The following is a 17,298-nucleotide window of genomic DNA, read 5'->3' as shown; positions in this document are numbered from 1 at the left end:
TGTACTACACAGTTTTGTGGTAGCAGGGCTGAGCAGCCAGGTTTATCTCAAGAGGGATGTGAGCAGTACAGGGTGTTACAGAAAGGACTTGCACACTTACTCAAGGTTGGTTTCTTGGTAAAAACAATATTAATTTATTTACAGTCATTTAGAAAACATTCCACTAGCAATAAGCAGCTCAATATCACACTAGAATACACTCCAGTACCAAACCAATACGCTTCTGAACAAGTTGGGCTCCCCTGATGTGGTTGCAAAATGGCACTTCAGTAACTTTAAAAAGGGGTAAAAAGACACCAGTTATAAGAATTAAACGCAAATACTTTCTCAGGCAGGGAAAATATTTTGTTCATTACAAGAGGCAATTCAATTCAATAGGCCTGGGCCAAAGTCAATGGCTCAGTGTCTTGGATAGGATAGAACAGTTCTGGTAGTAAACGGTTAAGTCTTTGGCAATGTTCTTAGAAGTAGTTTGCATGAAAAAGAGTTATATGTAGGATTAGGAGCGAACAAGACTCTAAAGTTGGGAAAGTTTCACAAACTTTTTACCCGGCAGAGAGGATTTCTCAACCGCGTTTGCACAGTACCTTTTTAATGAAGAAAAGCTGTAGCTGAGGCAATTGTTCCTGGCAGTTCCTGCATATCTGGCTGTTCCTGGGGCAGAGTCGTGGGGACAAGAGGGAGGGTCCTTCACTGCACGGGGACGGATCCACATGCTTGGCAAAACATCAATTTAAGGTGAGACTGCCTTAAAGTCTACAAACTGGTATCCTGCTCACTGGCTATCCGGTTTTCAACAGCACTCTGAAGAAAATTCGACCAGTATGGAGATAGTTTCCAGGTGGTTTGCGAGTTGGTTGTTCCCACCAGCTCAAGGGAAGAAGTCGTCCTTGAAGGGGCTTCTCTGTTGAGGGAGTTTCAGGCTATTCGGACCTGCAGCAGGGCTTCACCGGGCAAACCAACGGTCCAAGACTTTCAGCAGTCGTCTTTCTTCAGCTTGTCTTCGGTTCTTATGTTCCAGTGGTCGACTCTGCCTTCCAAGTCCCAGAGACTTGCTTTTAAACAGTTTGCTCCCATTCATTCCAGCCTGGCTGCCATTCACCCAGCAGTGTGGCTGTCCTTACCGGACAGCCAGCCAATCACACCAGAGTGCATCAGGTCTCCTAGGAGACGAAGCACAGGGAGTTTCGGGCACCTCCCTCACATCCTGTCCACCCCAGACACTTGGGCACCAGAGGGGGGGCTTCAGTACTGAAGCCAACCAAAGGCAAACGGACAAAGGGACCAAACCTGGTTTGGCGTGCAGAGACAAACACTAGAAGGACCTTTCCAAAAAGAAATGGTGAAAAAAGTCAATCGGAACCTGTTTTTACAGAGGGGGCTCAGACGAGATCTTGAAAAACATGGCTCGGTGGATTTGAGCTACCAGAGAGTTTAAACAGTTCGCGTTTGGGAAAATCATGGTAATACCACTGCCACCAGCCATTCTGAGAGGAAAGGGTAGCTTTTGAGGGCCTCATGAGTTTTCTAGGCATTCCCTCCAGCACTCTGCTGTAAGGCAGTGTGTGCTGGGTCTAGCAATTTAAAAAGACTAGCAAAGTCAATTTAACTTTACATTAGCTGGGAGACAGTAGTCCGTCCCAGAGAAGGTATTTAAACCTTGCGAAGTCTGAAAGACATCCCTGTGCCACTGCACTGAGGGTGCTGTGTAACACAAAAGAAAAAGATGATGCCTATGGAGTTGTCTAAAACTCCATATCCAAAGAACACAAAAGTAAAACAGACATCAAAATACATGAGTGGGATGAAAAGGCTCACACTCTTTCCAGGTAAAAATTAAAGTCCTAGAAATCCAGCAAAGTTGCTGGGGGTCTCAAAGGGTAAGAGAAATTAGCACGTTTATGAGAATTCTCCCTAACATGCTGCACTCAGCTCTTCACCTCCCGGGCTGCCTAGCATACGCAGCCTGGGAGGACTTCCATGAAGGGCTCGCCTCAGTGGCCATGAGGCATGCTATCTGGTGCACGGCTGGGTAGCCTGATCTGGGTCACACCCCACACGTGGCCCGGGCTCGGTGGCTCTTCATTGGCAGAACCTGGCATGCTGCCTGGGCCTTGGATACTGTTGGCCTGTCCGGTCTGGCCGCCTGTCATGCCAACATCCTCCACAGCCCTGGGCAGCAAAACTGCCCCTGACATCAGAAATTATTCTTACTGGGGGGTCTCCCCATGCACCTCATGGTGCCATTTAATGGATTTAGGCCCTGCGTCGCTGCTCGAGGCAATGAACTCTGCAGAAAAGACATTCCCCTTTCTTCTCTCTCTTCTCCAACTGTCTTTTTTAACTATTGTTTTTAAAAAAAAATCTCTATGGATTCTTTTCTCTCCCCTGCCCAACCCATTCCTGGGCAGAGTAGTTGTATTCTATTTTTCCTTTTTTTCTTTTGACATTCCATCCAGCCCCACAGTGGGCTGGATGGTGTAGCCCAAGACCAACACAGACAGACAGACATACATAAATAAATAAAACAAATACTACACTTTTAATAAAAAACCTTTATTACCCTGGTGTCTGCATCTTTATTTCTAGGTGTTCCTTGAGGGGACAAGCATGTAGCCACACTAGCGAGGCCCTGTAGAGCCTTGGGCTAAAGTTGGCTGGTACATTTGGGTGTTAGGCCCCCTTATTTCTATGCTAGGTGAAAGAGTTTAGGTTTGATTAAAACACATACTTGATCTCGTGCAGTGCATGGCATGACCCTGCAGCAGCATGACCATCATGTACATTGCACATGCGTGGTGGTCCAGCCTGCTCAGAGTGTGGCGTGGCCCATGCTTTGCTGCTGGGCTTTCAGAGGGGGGTACAGTGGAAGGCCCTTAGCATGGCTTAAAGGGGGCGCACACATTTTGTTACCCCACAGGTTGGGTGCTTGCTTTGAAATTGTTGCCATCCAGTGCAGCGGATCTGTCAGTGATGATCTCTGTTTGTTCCACATTTCACTTGACAGCAATGTTGTACAGTCAAATATCCTTTATTGATCTGATTTTCTTGTCAGAAAAAAACCTCTCTGGATAAAACTTGACTCTGGCTTTGTTTAAAATGGAGCTGCACTGTCACAGAGAACCATGCAATAATGATATAAATCACCAGACATCATAACCCAAAACCAAGAACAAAGTCTGTAAAGGTTTAGTTTTCAAGAAGAGAAGGCATATGTTGCATTCGGCCTTCCTCGTGCTAGCTAGCAACAGGCATGGGAGCTCCTTGGAATGTGATGTCATAATACTAAGTGTTCCGACTTGGAGGTTTTCCACCACAGGGTTTCCTTGGAGCCAGTTGATCAAGGGAGCCCATGGGAAGAGCAGCCTCCTTCTGTGCTCAGTGAAAATGAACTCCTCCCCCCCCCCCCCTCCCTTCATGAGGTTTGTCTGGTGTCTCTCTTGTGTAGTGCGGTCCTCACCAGCCTGAGTATGTGGAAGAGTGGAAGTCATCTGCACTTCTGTACTGACTCCTGTATGCACCAGTGTGCGTGCTAGCTCCCCGGAGCCATATTGTATGCACCAGTGTGCGTGCTAGCTCCCCGGAGCCATATTGTATGCACCAGTGTGCGTGCTAGCTCCCCAGAGCCATATTGTATCCCAACAAACTCAGTAGGAGGAAGAGTGAAGGAACGGAAGAGAAATGAAAGCAAACCTACAAGATTCTCCTGAAGTTTTGTAACAGGTGGGTGATAATGCATCCAGCCTTCCTTACGTAGCAACAGACAGGGGAGTTCCTTGGAATGTGATATAATAAGTGTTCCAACTTGAAAGTTTGCTCCCACAGGGCACCCTTCATGTCTGTTGATGGGCAAAACAATGGGAAGAGCAGCCTCCTTCTTTGCTCAGTAACCATAAACTTCTCACCTTGAAATGTTTCAGCTGGTGTCCTTCTGGTGTGATGTGGGCAACGACAGTATAATGTATATTTGTAAAGCACCAGAGACTCCGGGTATTCCAGGATGCATGTAGGAATGTCCATTCCAAAATGGCAGGCTGTGCACATCCGAGGTTTCACTTGGCTGGAACACTGTAACTCATAAATCACAATGCTTTCAGAAAACCTGTAGTTCACAACGTCTGTCACCATTCCTCCCATGCCCCAGCCTTTGTGTGCTCTTACCTCCACGATTTGCATTTCTTTCCCACAATCTTTGTGCACTCATAACCATTTTTTGTGTACATCTCCCCTCTGTCTCAGGGGTTATGTTTTCCGGGGCTCTTCCCCAAAGCATTTCTACACCGTTACTGTCTTTTGTACCCTCACCTGCCATTCTCGTGGGCTATATATGCCAGCTTCTTTGGAATTTCTCCCAACATTTATAGTCTTTTTTTAAAAAAAATTCTTATAGACCCTCACCCCAGGCTCCTGTGGCACCCTCTGACCCCTATCTCTGCTGGGATCAGCATCTCTTAAACTCCAGTGAGGGGTCCCTTTTTTGTCCAACTCATGTGGACTCCATTTGTCTCTGCTCATATGGGTGCCCTTTGCCCAGGTCCTCTTGGCCCTAAACTACAACATTAATTAGCAGGCTCACTTACCTGGCTCAGCTAGACCATCTCCCATAGCTTATATGGAACTTTGATTCCCACATCACTCTCCACATCCGGCTTTTGTTGGTCACCTCTCTAACCCTCCAGCTTCTGTGGACTATCCCTCCACTGGCTTCTGTGCACTTTCTATCACTGGCCACCAGTATATAAAGTCATAAAGAAGGTTGCTCTATTATAGTTCACATTGCTTCTGTGCCTGAGCTTTCACATCTGCATTCAATAAGTCCAATGTGAGAAGACCCTATATTTTCTGAACTATTTCTTGTGTTTTCCTATTACAGGTCCATCCAAATGAATTGACGAATGGTGTCATAAATGCTGCTTTTATGCTTCTTTTTAAAGATCTCATCAAGCTTTTTGCATGTTACAATGACGGGATCATTAATTTACTAGGTAAGTCGATTAGTTGGTACTTCTTTTTTGTTCCGTTTTAGCATTTTATTGAAGGAATGTGTATGAGCATGGAATTCAAAATGTATAATTTTGCTATAGCATTTGATAAAAGTTGACTATTAGAACGCAACACTATTGTAACTGTCGCATGCCTGTTTTGCAAGACACCAATGTGATGTAACTCCAAATGTTGAAATGTAAGCCTATATGTTTAAAACATGAATACAAGTAATGCAAAGAGTTCATGAGTTAGAATAATTAGATGCTTGGATGTATGATTATATACTGGGGGCGATGGTGTCTGGGCATGCTTAGTGGGAGAATGGGTTAGGTTGGCAAGGGGGATACTCTCCGGTTTTATTTTTGCACCACTTAATACCCCCACCTCACCTCTTATATGTCATGTGCCCTTGGTTAGGTAGTCATGGTATGGGAGAACAGGAAACAATGGAAGAGTCCCAATCCCCTCAATAATGCAAGCACAATAATATGAATACATCATAACAGTATTATGAAGAACAGGAACTGACATAACACACTGACTACTTTGTTGCTGGTATATGATCTCTTTAGTTATGTTCCACACGGTCTCTGGCTTTGCCCTGGATTTAAAGGGACAACGCCACAACCAGTATACTGGCATGTTTTCTGTTTTATAAAGCAGGCTAAATACACAAACACTTAAAAGAAAATTACCTATCCATACTTACAAAACCTGCAGCTGCTAAAAACGGAAGACTCTTTAAAATCTTCAGAGCAATCTATTCAGTCTCTTAAGTGTGCACTTAAAGTAAACAAAGTTCTCTTTAAAGTAAAGGGCCCTCAATTGATGCTGGCAGCCTGCCCATGGCTGCCTCATAATGGCTCTTTGTGCTGAGCTGAATCTTGGTGGCAGCAGCTCTACGGAGGAGTGGTGGCTGGCCCTAGCTTGCCTGAAATGCAGTTCACAATTTTCATATAAGGCCGGTCAACGTTGGGGAGAGAAGTCTGGTAAAATCAGCAGCAATAACCAGGAGGGCTGCCCAATGGTTAATTGCCCAGGCAGCATATATCACATGCAGTCCGAAAAGCGGAGGGCTGTGGGTTTGAGGGACTGAGAAAGTCTGGCCCCAGGCCACATACACCAGATGTGGCCCAGGCTAGAGGTGTTGCTTGCAGGAGCCGGTGAAGTCTTCTTCCCGGGCCATGTACTGTACGCGGCTTGTGTGACATGGGCGATGTCACAAAAGGAAGAGACGGTTCCAAAATAAGAGTCTTTTGGGTGCTCCCTGTCTCCACCTCTCCACAGGGGCATCCTGGCCTATGGCGGTGAAGTGAGCGGTGGTGCCTCCCTGGTTCCGGTGCACCATATTACTGAAGAACTTTGTGGGCCGTGGCAATGAAAGCAGCACCTCTCCTTGAGACAGAGCGCAGCAGCTTAGAGGGACAATCATCCAGGTACTCGTTGGGACCACAAAGTGGGTAGTCTGATAGACCCACAGAAGTGAGGATCGGTCTCTAACTTAACAGCTGCTCCACTCCAACACCTAATAAACATTCTTCTTGTTTGCATTTGGACGGTCCATTACGCGGCACTCTTGCTGGAGGGGAGCCTTCACCTAGCTGCAGCTAACGGATACTGAGCTGTACCACTATTTAAAACACATTCTTTAATATATTTTGATATAAAACCCCTCTGAAGGGGTTTGGGGGCTTACAAATATTACCTGAATGATTTTGTCCCCTGCAGTGCCAAAAAGTTATATTGAAGTATAGCTGAACTGTTGGTTTGTTTTCATGCCCAAACTATATGGTGTTTCAAACTCTACCATCCTGTTTACTAAACCTTGGAGCACCCGACCCTTGACAATCAACATATATTAAAGATTGTTGTAAAAGTAAACTCACAAAACATCTCTTTCACACTTAGCATCTGAGACATGCTTAGCTGCACTAATCTAGTGGAAAGAGGCCTCATCAGTGGAGAAAGAGGATTTTACAATAGATCCTATAGGCAATTATAATTTTGTTTAGGGGTGTGGTCCATCCTAAGTCTCAAGGATAACTCTTAACCAGAATCCCCTGGAACACCCAACACCACTGTCTTTCTAATTCTCTACTTTACTTTGGTCATGAGACTTTTGCCTTCCTGTTGACTTCTTTACTCACGTTCTGAAGTTGCTCCTGTGTATGCCACATAATACTGATATCAAATAGCACTGCCTCTTTGAGTTGCTTGTTTTACAAGGTTATAAACCAAATCTCTTGGCCTAGCTTTCACATAAATATTAGAACATGCCATTCTCCTTTGAGAAGGACATGAAAGTAGTGGCTCTATCGTTTGTGAGAACCTACGTTTCTCTGGAGGACATAACACCTTAGCAATGAAGTAAACGATAAATAAAGACCTCTTTTCATAGGCTTGTACACCTAGTGATCTGTTCTTACCAGAAAGAGCACTCTCCCTATGGAAGGACACTTTAGAAAGAATTGGAGGGCTGAAACCTCAATTAGCACCCTGTTATTGTGTTTGAATGCAGAACAAGGAGCGCAGAGGGGGGCGTGGCTAAATGGCTGCATGAGAGGACGTGTCCTTGAGGAGCTCCATCAGATCCGACATCGATCCTTTGGAAAAACGAAGTTTCCAGGAGACAATGCATGCCGGCAGCATGTCCACGGATGTATGAATAACTGGTGCATAAATCGTGTGCTGAGAGGGTCCGATCAGCAGCAGGAAAGGGATGCTACAGCCACCGAAAAGAAGCAGGGTGCCCGTGATTTAAAGACTGGCAAGATGGCGGACAGAGGACAAAGGGCCATAAACTGACTGTAGTGCCGTGGCCCTAAATGTAGGCTGGTGCGGCTGAGATTAACCCCGCTGCAGCTGTATGGAACATGTGAAGCCCAGCCCGTGAGCAGACTAGAAGGCCCGGCCGAGGGACGGGCACCGAGGACCGCAACGAGTACAGGCGTGGCAAGGGATCTTTGCCAACATAGATTGCGGGACACTGTCCAGAGGCGGAGTGGATCGCCTCCGGAGGCGCTGCTGCCACTGAGCGTGGGGTGGCAGAACAGCTGGCGCTGTGCGCTCTTAGTTTTGCTGTTGGATCCCGGGGCTCCCGGTGGAACGGAAGGCCGCCGCAGTGTCCGGGCCTGGGGGGCTGGACAAGGCAAGAGACGCCAACCCTTACAGCGATCCGGATCACCAGTGGGATGGTGCCAGAATCTTCCCTGCACAGCCGCGATGGGATTTACGATGGCTAGATCCAGCGGGAGCTAAGACTGGCCGGGTTGAGATCCGTTACACCTGGGAACCAAACAGGGTGAGTGCGAGAAGGCCCAAAGCGGAGTTCTCCCCGGGCACTGGGGGATCCGTTGGATGACCGGAGTGCCCCAAAGGTGGTGCCCAGTTGGTCTTCCGCGGAGCACCTAACAAGAACGGAGGAACGCAGACACAGTCCTGGAACACGCATATGGGCACAAGCCCCCAATATAGCGCAGCACCCGCAGCAACTGAGCGGTTGCCGACGTAAAGCACATGCTGAGGAGGGGACACCTGAGTGCCTAGCCTGGGGACGGACGTGGGATGCAACGGGGCCAGAGACAATCACCTGGTGCCAGAGCCCTTACTCAAATAGTCACGAAAGAGAGACGGACCAACAAGCCGCCAAGACAGGGTCCCGGTGTTGAGAGATCCTGTTGCCCATGGAACGGGCCAGTACAACACAGTTCACTCCCGGGCATATGCCGAACACAAGAGAGCACACAGAAGGTAGCCTATGCCGGAATGGGGCTTGGAGAATGTGCTAAAGGCACTACCGTTGGTCAAGGAGCCATGGGGTCCTGTCAGGTCCTGGAGCAGATGCGTGTGGAACCAGCGGATGCGCCTGACCACCAGTACCTGAGAGTTGCAGCGTACGCCTGTGTAGGTTGACTAAGCCAGTCCTGGCACGTGGGAGGACACAGCCCATTCCAGGAGCGTAATAGGCAGTCGGTAAATACCCCCGACAAGGTCGGATTGGGCCCAAATACCAGGAACAGTCCAACACTGCTTAGGCCTTCCAGCGAGTTGTTGTTATGCTGGCTCACACCTTGTTGGTACAGCACGATGTCTAATAAACCCATGAGATTGAAGAGCAAGCAGCCCACGCTGGATGACTATGCCAAGACATTGCCAGGGGCAGAGGGGACCAGGAGTAAAGATGAAACTACCGCCGGGAGTGCAGAGGCATCGGGCACAAACCAGGAGGTGCTCGCCGCAATTGCGGACATGAAAGTGGCCTGGGAGACCAAACCGGGATTGGCCATGAACAAACTGAAGGTGGCACTGGACCTTAAGGTCGGGGCGGTCCAGGAAGAGATAAACCTACTTAGACAAGATGTCAGAACATTGGCGGAGCGCACCGGGGACTTGGAAAAGGAGATGGCCCCAAATACAGCAGATTGCGCCGCCCATAAATCGGAACTTCATGCCCTTGTGCAGCGAGTGGGCAACCTAGAATGCAGAGCGGAAGAGGCAGAAGGACGAGCCCGATGGAATAACATCCGCATCGTAGGATTGCCAGAAGGGATTGAAGGGCCTAATCCAACGGAATACGTCGAAACTATGTTACTGCAGGAAATAACTGGAGGGGTGCTGACCCAGGGGTTTGCAGTTGAAAGGGCGCACAGGGCTCTGATGAGGAGGCCGCCGCCAGGGACCCCTCCCAGGCCATTGATTGCAAAGATCCTGAATTACCGGGATCGAGAAAAAATACTCAAATTCTTCCGGAAGGGCGGAACAGTAGAAAAGGGGACAGCGAAGATAACCGCATACCCAGACTACACGTTGCAGGTGCAGCGCAGAAGAATGAACTTTGGGGCGTTGAAAAGAAGACTGCGAGAAACAGGCCACAAGTATATGCTGATTTACCCAGCCAAGCTGAAGGTGTTCCACAAGAACAGAACTTTGTTTTTTGAAACCCCGGAGGACGCCATGGGGTGGCTGGATACGCAGAGCTGCCCCCAAGAATCGGGTATCCAGGCAGGAGTTGAGGAAGATAAGTAATATGTGGCTGTGGCACCCAGGGTGACATAGCGCGAGACACTGGGACTGGAATATAGCATTAGATATGGCTTATGGGAATGTGCTGTTTGGAATATACATGCATGCATGATCCCTTTGAACTGAATAATCGTAATCACACAGCGGGAGCTCCCAGGAACCAATCCTTGTAGCCCCATAGCATTAAGCTTAGTTAGGTCACTGGTAGTCCGGTGACACCCTGCTGGGTTCTTGTCCTCGGCACTCCGAGGAGGGACCAAACGTGGATGGGCCTGAGATCCAGGGATGGAGCTGGGCATTTGTTGGGGCTGGGTGGGAATGGGGGAGGGAAAATGTTGTGTGCAGTGGGTTGTAGTTGGGGAAGGGGGGATAGGGGAGGTTGTTGGGGTTTGGAAGGAAAGTAAGCCAAACTCTGTGTCATCGGGAGCGAAATGGGAAACTGGTAGGAGAGGCGGGATATCAAGTCAATGGCATTGGGTAATCTTAGAGTGGTGACCTGTAACGTGTGGGGCCTCAATAGATACCTGAAACCTAATAAAGTAATGATGTATCTGAGGAGGATGAGGATTGATATAGTTTTACTACAAGAAACCCACCTCACCAAAGAGAAACTGGAGGTAGTCAAGAGAAAATGGAAGGGAAGTGTCACGGGAGCCATATACTCCGCATATGCAAGAGGTGTCGTCATATGGGTGGCACCGCATGTGCCGTTTCAACTGCTCCGGTCGACAATGGACCTGGAAGGCAGAATGGTGGTGGCGGAGGGGCTGCTGGGGAACCGAGAAGTGAACATTATAAATTTATATGCCCCCAACCAGGATACAGCGGCTTACTTTAGGTCTTTAAAATAAGCCCCCTGTTAGGCGGTGCAACTACTGTGGGGAGGTGATTTCAATTGCACCCTGAACCCCAAGATGGACAGTTCAGATAGTTAGCTAGAAAAACCCACTCCGGCAGCTAAAGCGTTGTGGGCACTGTTGACAGACTTGAAACTGGAGGATGTGTGGAGACGGCTGCACCCAACAGATAGGCAATATTCACATTACACAGCGCCGCATGACCTGCATACAAGGCTGGATTATGTGTTTGCTGCCACTGAGACAGCTGGAGAAATGGTGGGCGCAGAATATAAAGCCAGGGTGCTTTCGGACCATTCCCCTTTGGTCCTGGAGTGGCTGAGCCGAGTGGCTTGGAGCTGAGGCCCTACAGGACTCGGGATTCCGGGAGGACCTAAGGGAGGCCATCATGGAATACTTTGACATTAATACTGGCAGCGTGCAATCTGAGGGAACAGTATGGGAGGCATTCAAGGTGGTGGTGCGTGTTATTATTATTGTTATTGATGCTTGTACCGCGCCAAAGCCCGTAGGCATCCAGGCGCCGAGAGACAGGTATAGTGACCGAGCTGCTATCGAGAATACATACTAATTAAAGAGATATTTTTTCAGTTGTTTCCGGAATGCAAGGAGATCCTTAGTCTTACGCAAGGAAACAGGTAACGCATTCCATGTCTTCGCTCCTTGGGTGGAAAAAGCCCTGCCGAGCCTACGCGATCGTTTCACTCGATGTTGTCCTAATAAGAAGTCTTCAGCTGACCTAAGGTGTCTTTTGGGCTGATAAATACTAACAACGTCCTTCAGATAAGTTGGAGCATTCCCAAAAATGTATTTATGGCAGATAGTTAGGAGTTTAAACTGGATTCTGGTTTCCACAGGAATCCAGTGTATTTTTTTCCTAGCTGCCGTAGTAGGTTCTGAACGTTTCATCTGGAAGATGATGCAGAAGGCTTTATTCTGGACTTTTTGTAATTCTTGGATATTCGCTTTGCTTGCCCCACCTAGGAGCACATTGCAGTAATCTACACATGAAAAAATAACGGCTCTTACAAGTTTGGTGCGATTTTCAACTGAAATAAGAGGGGTGACCTGCCTGAGCACTTTAAGATGATGATTTGTGCTCTTAGTAATGGCTGTGACATGAGCTTCACAGTCTAGGTTATTTTCCATGAAGGTGCCCAGAGTTTTAACTTTCTGTACAACCTTAATAGAACTGCCATCTATCCTGAAACTTGCATACCCTTGGTCCAACTGGGTTAGTGCCTGACGGGGGCCAAATAGCATCAGTTCCGTCTTTAAGGCATTCAAGCAGAGCCAATTGGTGGACATCCACTGCTTTATCAGTATGTAAACCATATCCACTGTTTGTTGGTCAGCATCGTAATCACCGGTGATATCGAGAACCAACTGAAAGTCATCCGCATAGTTACAAAAGGAAATCTGAAAAGACTCTAATTCACTACAGAGAGGACAAATGTAAATATTAAACAATAATGGAGATAAACATGCTCCCTGGGGTACACCACAAGTTATAAGTTGTGATTTAGAAACACTGTCCCCCCAGTGCACTATTGCGACGTGGAGTCGCAATTTCAAAATCTAGGGGACTCCAAGGAGGTATAGAACGAGAGTTGCAGGAAACGGAAAGGGTGCTAGAGGAATTGATGCGTAGGAAGACGGTGTAAAGACGAGGGAGCTGCAAAAAGCTAGCAGCGAGTTCTGGGATAGGCTATGTAAGCTGAATTATAAGAAATACGTAGAAAGGCAGCATGCGGGCGGAGACAAGCCGGGCAGATTGCTGGCCTGGTTATATAAAAATGAGACACCCCGACCAGTGATTAGAGAAGTTAGGGGTGAGGAGGGCCAGATCTGCGATACCTAGGAAGGTGTGAACGAAGAGTTCCTCAGATATTATAAATGCTTGTATGAGGACGCAGGTGGAGACATGAGTCAAGAAATTTGGGAAACACTAGAAGATATAGGTCTGCCCACTTTAGACGACTTGGAACGAGCAGACTTAGAGGCCCCAATCACCTTGGACGAACTGGAGACAGTGATCCAGCACCTGCCCACGTGCAAAGCGCCTGGGTCGGATGGATTACCCAGCAAATTCTATAAAGCGTACAGGCAAGAGTTGCTCCAACCGCTGCTGGCCATGTTTAATGAGGCTTACGAACGAGAGGAGTTGCCAGAGTCCCTACGAGAAGCGGTGATCATCCCGCTCTTGAAATCGGGTAAGCCAAATGCAGATTGTGGGTCCTACAGGCCCTTATCGATGCTCAACCAGGACAGCAAAATACTCACAGCGGTGCTCGCCAACAGGTTTAAGTGACTAATTGGCAGATTGATACACCCAGACCAAATGGGCTATGTCCCCGGCAGATATATCACTGACAATCGTAGGAGGCTACATCATATTATTGACCAAACGGAGAAAGACCTGGGTGAGCTGGCTATTGTGTCGTTAGATGCGGTCAAGGCCTTCGATTCAGTGAGATGGCCATGGTTGATGGCGCCCCTGAAAGAGTACGGGATGGCGCCAGGGTACATAAGATGGGTCAAGATATTATACAGCTCCCAGATTGCAAGGGTTTAAACAGGCGCCATAATCTCAGATAAATGGCGACTCAGTAGGGAGACCAGACAGGGATGTCCATGGTCGCCCATGCTATATATACTTGCGTTGGAGCCGTTGGCAGTTTGCCTTAGGCAACAATACGGAGAGGTAGGGATTTGTACGGCAGGAAGCACACACTTCATATCATTGTATGCCGATGACATGCTTCTCTACCTGCGCTTCTCCGGAAGAGAACCTGCAATATGTTCTGGAGGTGATGGAGCGCTACGCCACCCTCTTGGGCATATCGGTGAACCCCGGGAAGTCCAGCGTGTTCCCCTTGGGGAGACAACAGGGGCATTCCACTAGGGAAACTGCCCATTTTGCAGATACCCTGGCGGATCGAGACGTTTCGATACCTAAGCATAAATGTATAACACAGAATAGAGGCAGAGCATAAATACAACACTGAGAAAGCAGTTGAAGGTATTAAAAACAGCATGCGTTTTGGTCCAGATTGCCCCTAGCCATGATGGGAAGAGCAGCTTTGCTCAAGATGGTTGTTTTGCCCAGACTGCTACACTTATTTGTGAATGTCCCGTACCTGATCCCCCAAAGGTTTTTGTCAAACTTCATAGTCTGTGCAGGGGCTTCATATGGCACAATTCTATGAACAGGGTGGCCCTTTGGAAATTACAAAATTTGTGCGATTAGGGGGGTATAAACCTGCCGAATTTTGAATTGTATTGCTTGGCGGGACAGCTACTATATGTAGCTAGGTGGTTGTCTGAAGATGAATCGGCGGAAGCCAGGCTCTTGTGGGGCGAGACTGCCCCCTACTTCCTAAGAGAGACAGTGTGGTTGCCTAAAACGAAAGTGTTGGGGATGGGGAGATTGCTGGTGCTGGGTTGGGAGGTCTGGCGTAGAGCATGGTGAACTGTGGGTGACCCGAACCCGCTCTCTCAGCAGGTCCCGCTGGTGGTGTTATGTGGAGCAGACTCCCAACTGGTAAAAGGGGTCCGCAGATACTGGGAACCGGTGGGCCTGGCCATCCTGGGAGACATATGGCAGGCATTAGGATTCCAGAGATTAATGGAGGAGACTGGGGTGCATAAAGGCCAACATATTACTTACTCCAGAATCATGAAACGGGTGAGGGAAAGGTAGCCCGAAGCAGTACTTGCAGAACAACCTGATGCCACCATAGAAATGATGTATGATGTCTCGGAGGGCGGGCACGAATATCTCGGCTATATGAGTTACTGATGAATGTAAGCTTCCCCAGAAACACCCCCCCCCCCCCCTTAGTGAGAGGCAATAAAGGACACACCCCAGGAGGGGAATGAGACCAGGACCAAGTGTGGGTGAGATCAAAAGGGTTTTATATAAATCAATATAGGGCATGAAAAGGACTCTGCAAACTCCGAGAGCGCTCTGTCTGACAATAGCAAAGACAGGCCTACTTATTTACAGAACATGTCATGGGTGACACAAGCTATAGGGGACACATAATCGTGGGGATTGGGTGGTGATGTCTAGGGGGTATACACTGTAGATAGTTGCTCCTTCAGGATTGGTGGACGTTGGTGCAGCGCCACGTGGGGTTGGAAGGTCAGCTGGGCTCATCGGGGTGGAGTGCCGGGCCGGACATGCCTTGTAGTGATGATTGGTAACTAAACTGACATTTGCCCTTGTGGCCACGCATTCACACCCATTCGTTACACTTCATGCTTCCGTTGGCTTATAACTCTTGTAGCACTGGCCTTAGGTCATTAGCCAGGCAGGAACATTGATATGCAATAGGAAGTGTCCCAATACATCAGTTATAAAGATACCTTGGGTACAAACAGGCTAGTCCCATGTGCATGGTCAGGGGCATGGGAGGGGTTACTTGATCATCCTGTCTTGTTGGATTCTGTGAGGGATGGTATTACGATCTGTTAGTGCAAGGGTGGGTGCCCCCCCCCTTTTGAGGGCCATTAACTTGGGGTCGGCAGAGATACCACTGGCCCGTGGGGAGCATGTAACTGGTGCCTGAGAGACGGTGGGATTTAGGACCAGGTAGCTCGTAAGTCATGGAGTCAGGCTGTGGCGGCCTCTGACATGGGGGAGGCGGATGCTTGAAATGGGTCCAGCAGGGTCGGGAGGGGAGGCGAGGCTGTGCTGTTCGAACACCAGCTATCTCTGGACAACAATTCACATCTATAGTTGACATACGAACATGAGGTAGTGTTAGGCAGGTGTATGTGTAAAGAGGGCAACACATGTTATTGCATATTGTCATCAGTTAGCCAGTCTTCGTACATCTTCACATTATAAACAATATCTGTTGCATATTACTCTTTACCCATTCGTCTTCACGTTAGCAGCGAACGTTAGTCAACACGACATATATTACATAAATGATTTCTACACATTACAAGAGTTCTCGGGGTAGGCAGGGGTGTAGGGCCCACACAGTCTAGCGCGGGGGCTTGGTACAGGGTCAGGGCATGCGGGTTTTGTGCTGGTTTCAGTTACTTCCTAATGTTCCCGTTCATGGCTGGGGCAATGATGTACTACGGAAGGTTAACAGCTACAGTGTTTTTTTTTGTTGTTTGTTTGTGTCTGGTGGCTCATGAGAACGAATCCTCAGCGGATCTGCCATGCGGCAGGGGGCGGGGGTAGTGTGGGCCTCTGTGAGCGCAGTCGAGTGGGAGTCAAGCGGCAGCTTTCAGTGTGCATGTTGGCTCTGCCTGGGTTAGGTCTAAACGTTTCTAACAAAATGGAGTTGGCTTAGTACAAGGTGGCGTCTGTGCTCTGCCACATAACGTGGTGGTGCAGCCTCACGTGTCGGTCTGCTGCCGCCTGGGCCCGGGGGGCCGGTGGGCTGCCGACGAGTCATGAGTCTTTACCAGGGTAGGAGATGTTGTGGGGAGGGGGGGTCCTATTGACCTATCCTCCCCTACACAGAGTACCAAGGCAGGGAAAGAGCTGCTTCAACTGAGGCATGACTGGGAGGAGGAGGTGGGTGAACCCTTGACAGATGGACAATGGGATAGAGCCCAAAGGTACCATAAGAAGGTGTCCCGGAATGCAAGACTTTAGCAGATCCAATTATATGTCACCCACAGGGCATATTTGACCCCTGATAGAATTTCTAGGGTCGGTGGCTCGGCTGTACAGATATGTCCCAGGTGCAGGGTGGAGGAGGCTGTGGTTTGCTGCATATGTTCTGGGCTTGCCCGGAAGTGAATAGATTCTGGATAGAACTGAAAACAAGATTGGCTAACAGTGGGTGGTGCTTGACGTGGGGTCTGCTTGGGCATGCATGCTTGGGAGCTTTCCCAGGCCACGTAACCTAAAGCATATTAGCAAGATGAAGGACCTGGCTTATATCTTGGCCAAGCGAAGAATTGCAATGTGCTGGAAAGCGGCCCACCCGCCTAGATTGGAGATGTGGTGGGCAGACCTCCTGAAATGGGCAGAGGCAGAAACGGCGGCGTGGTATGAAGCAGTCACTAGAGGTGGGGAGGTGGTGGTGGGTCCCCTGATAGCCTGGAGGCAATTGGTGACTTCAATGGTGAACCCCCACCAGGCCGACCACGAAGCAAATGACTTGGATGAGATGATGATAATAGAGACACCTGAAGATGCTCAGGTGGATGACACAGAAACAATGGCTCAAGATAATGGGGTTGGAGAAGGGAGGACGGAAGAGAGAATGTTATAATGTAACGTTTTAATATTGACCTAAATGGTTGTGATGTTTGGAGTGTTGTTTGTTAAAATAATAAAAATTATTCCCAAAAAAAAGGAGCGCAGAAGAGGTTTATATACTAATGAAAGCCCACATTTTACACACTTTAACACCGGCCACGGTCAAGCAGTACTGTGATACCCTCCTCCCCTGTCCCT

At 48.5% G+C, this 17,298-nt stretch overlaps 1 protein-coding gene across 1 annotated transcript in view; it reads left to right on the top strand.

The window, feature by feature from the left end:
- Positions 1-17,298, top strand: part of SNAP91 (synaptosome associated protein 91) — a 1,173,930-nt gene that overhangs the window by 430,168 nt on the left and 726,464 nt on the right. The window contains exon 7 of the mRNA XM_069606330.1: positions 4,874-4,985. Coding sequence (XP_069462431.1) covers positions 4,874-4,985 — 112 coding nt within the window. The remainder of the gene's footprint in view (positions 1-4,873; positions 4,986-17,298) is intronic.

Source organism: Ambystoma mexicanum, chromosome 4p (genome assembly GCF_040938575.1).
Source record: "Ambystoma mexicanum isolate Mex_15411 chromosome 4p, UKY_AmexF1_1, whole genome shotgun sequence".
In the NCBI taxonomy this organism is placed as follows: Eukaryota; Metazoa; Chordata; class Amphibia; order Caudata; family Ambystomatidae; genus Ambystoma; species Ambystoma mexicanum.
Note: the sequence above shows the minus strand (reverse complement) of the source record. Positions and strands in the feature narration are given on the sequence as shown.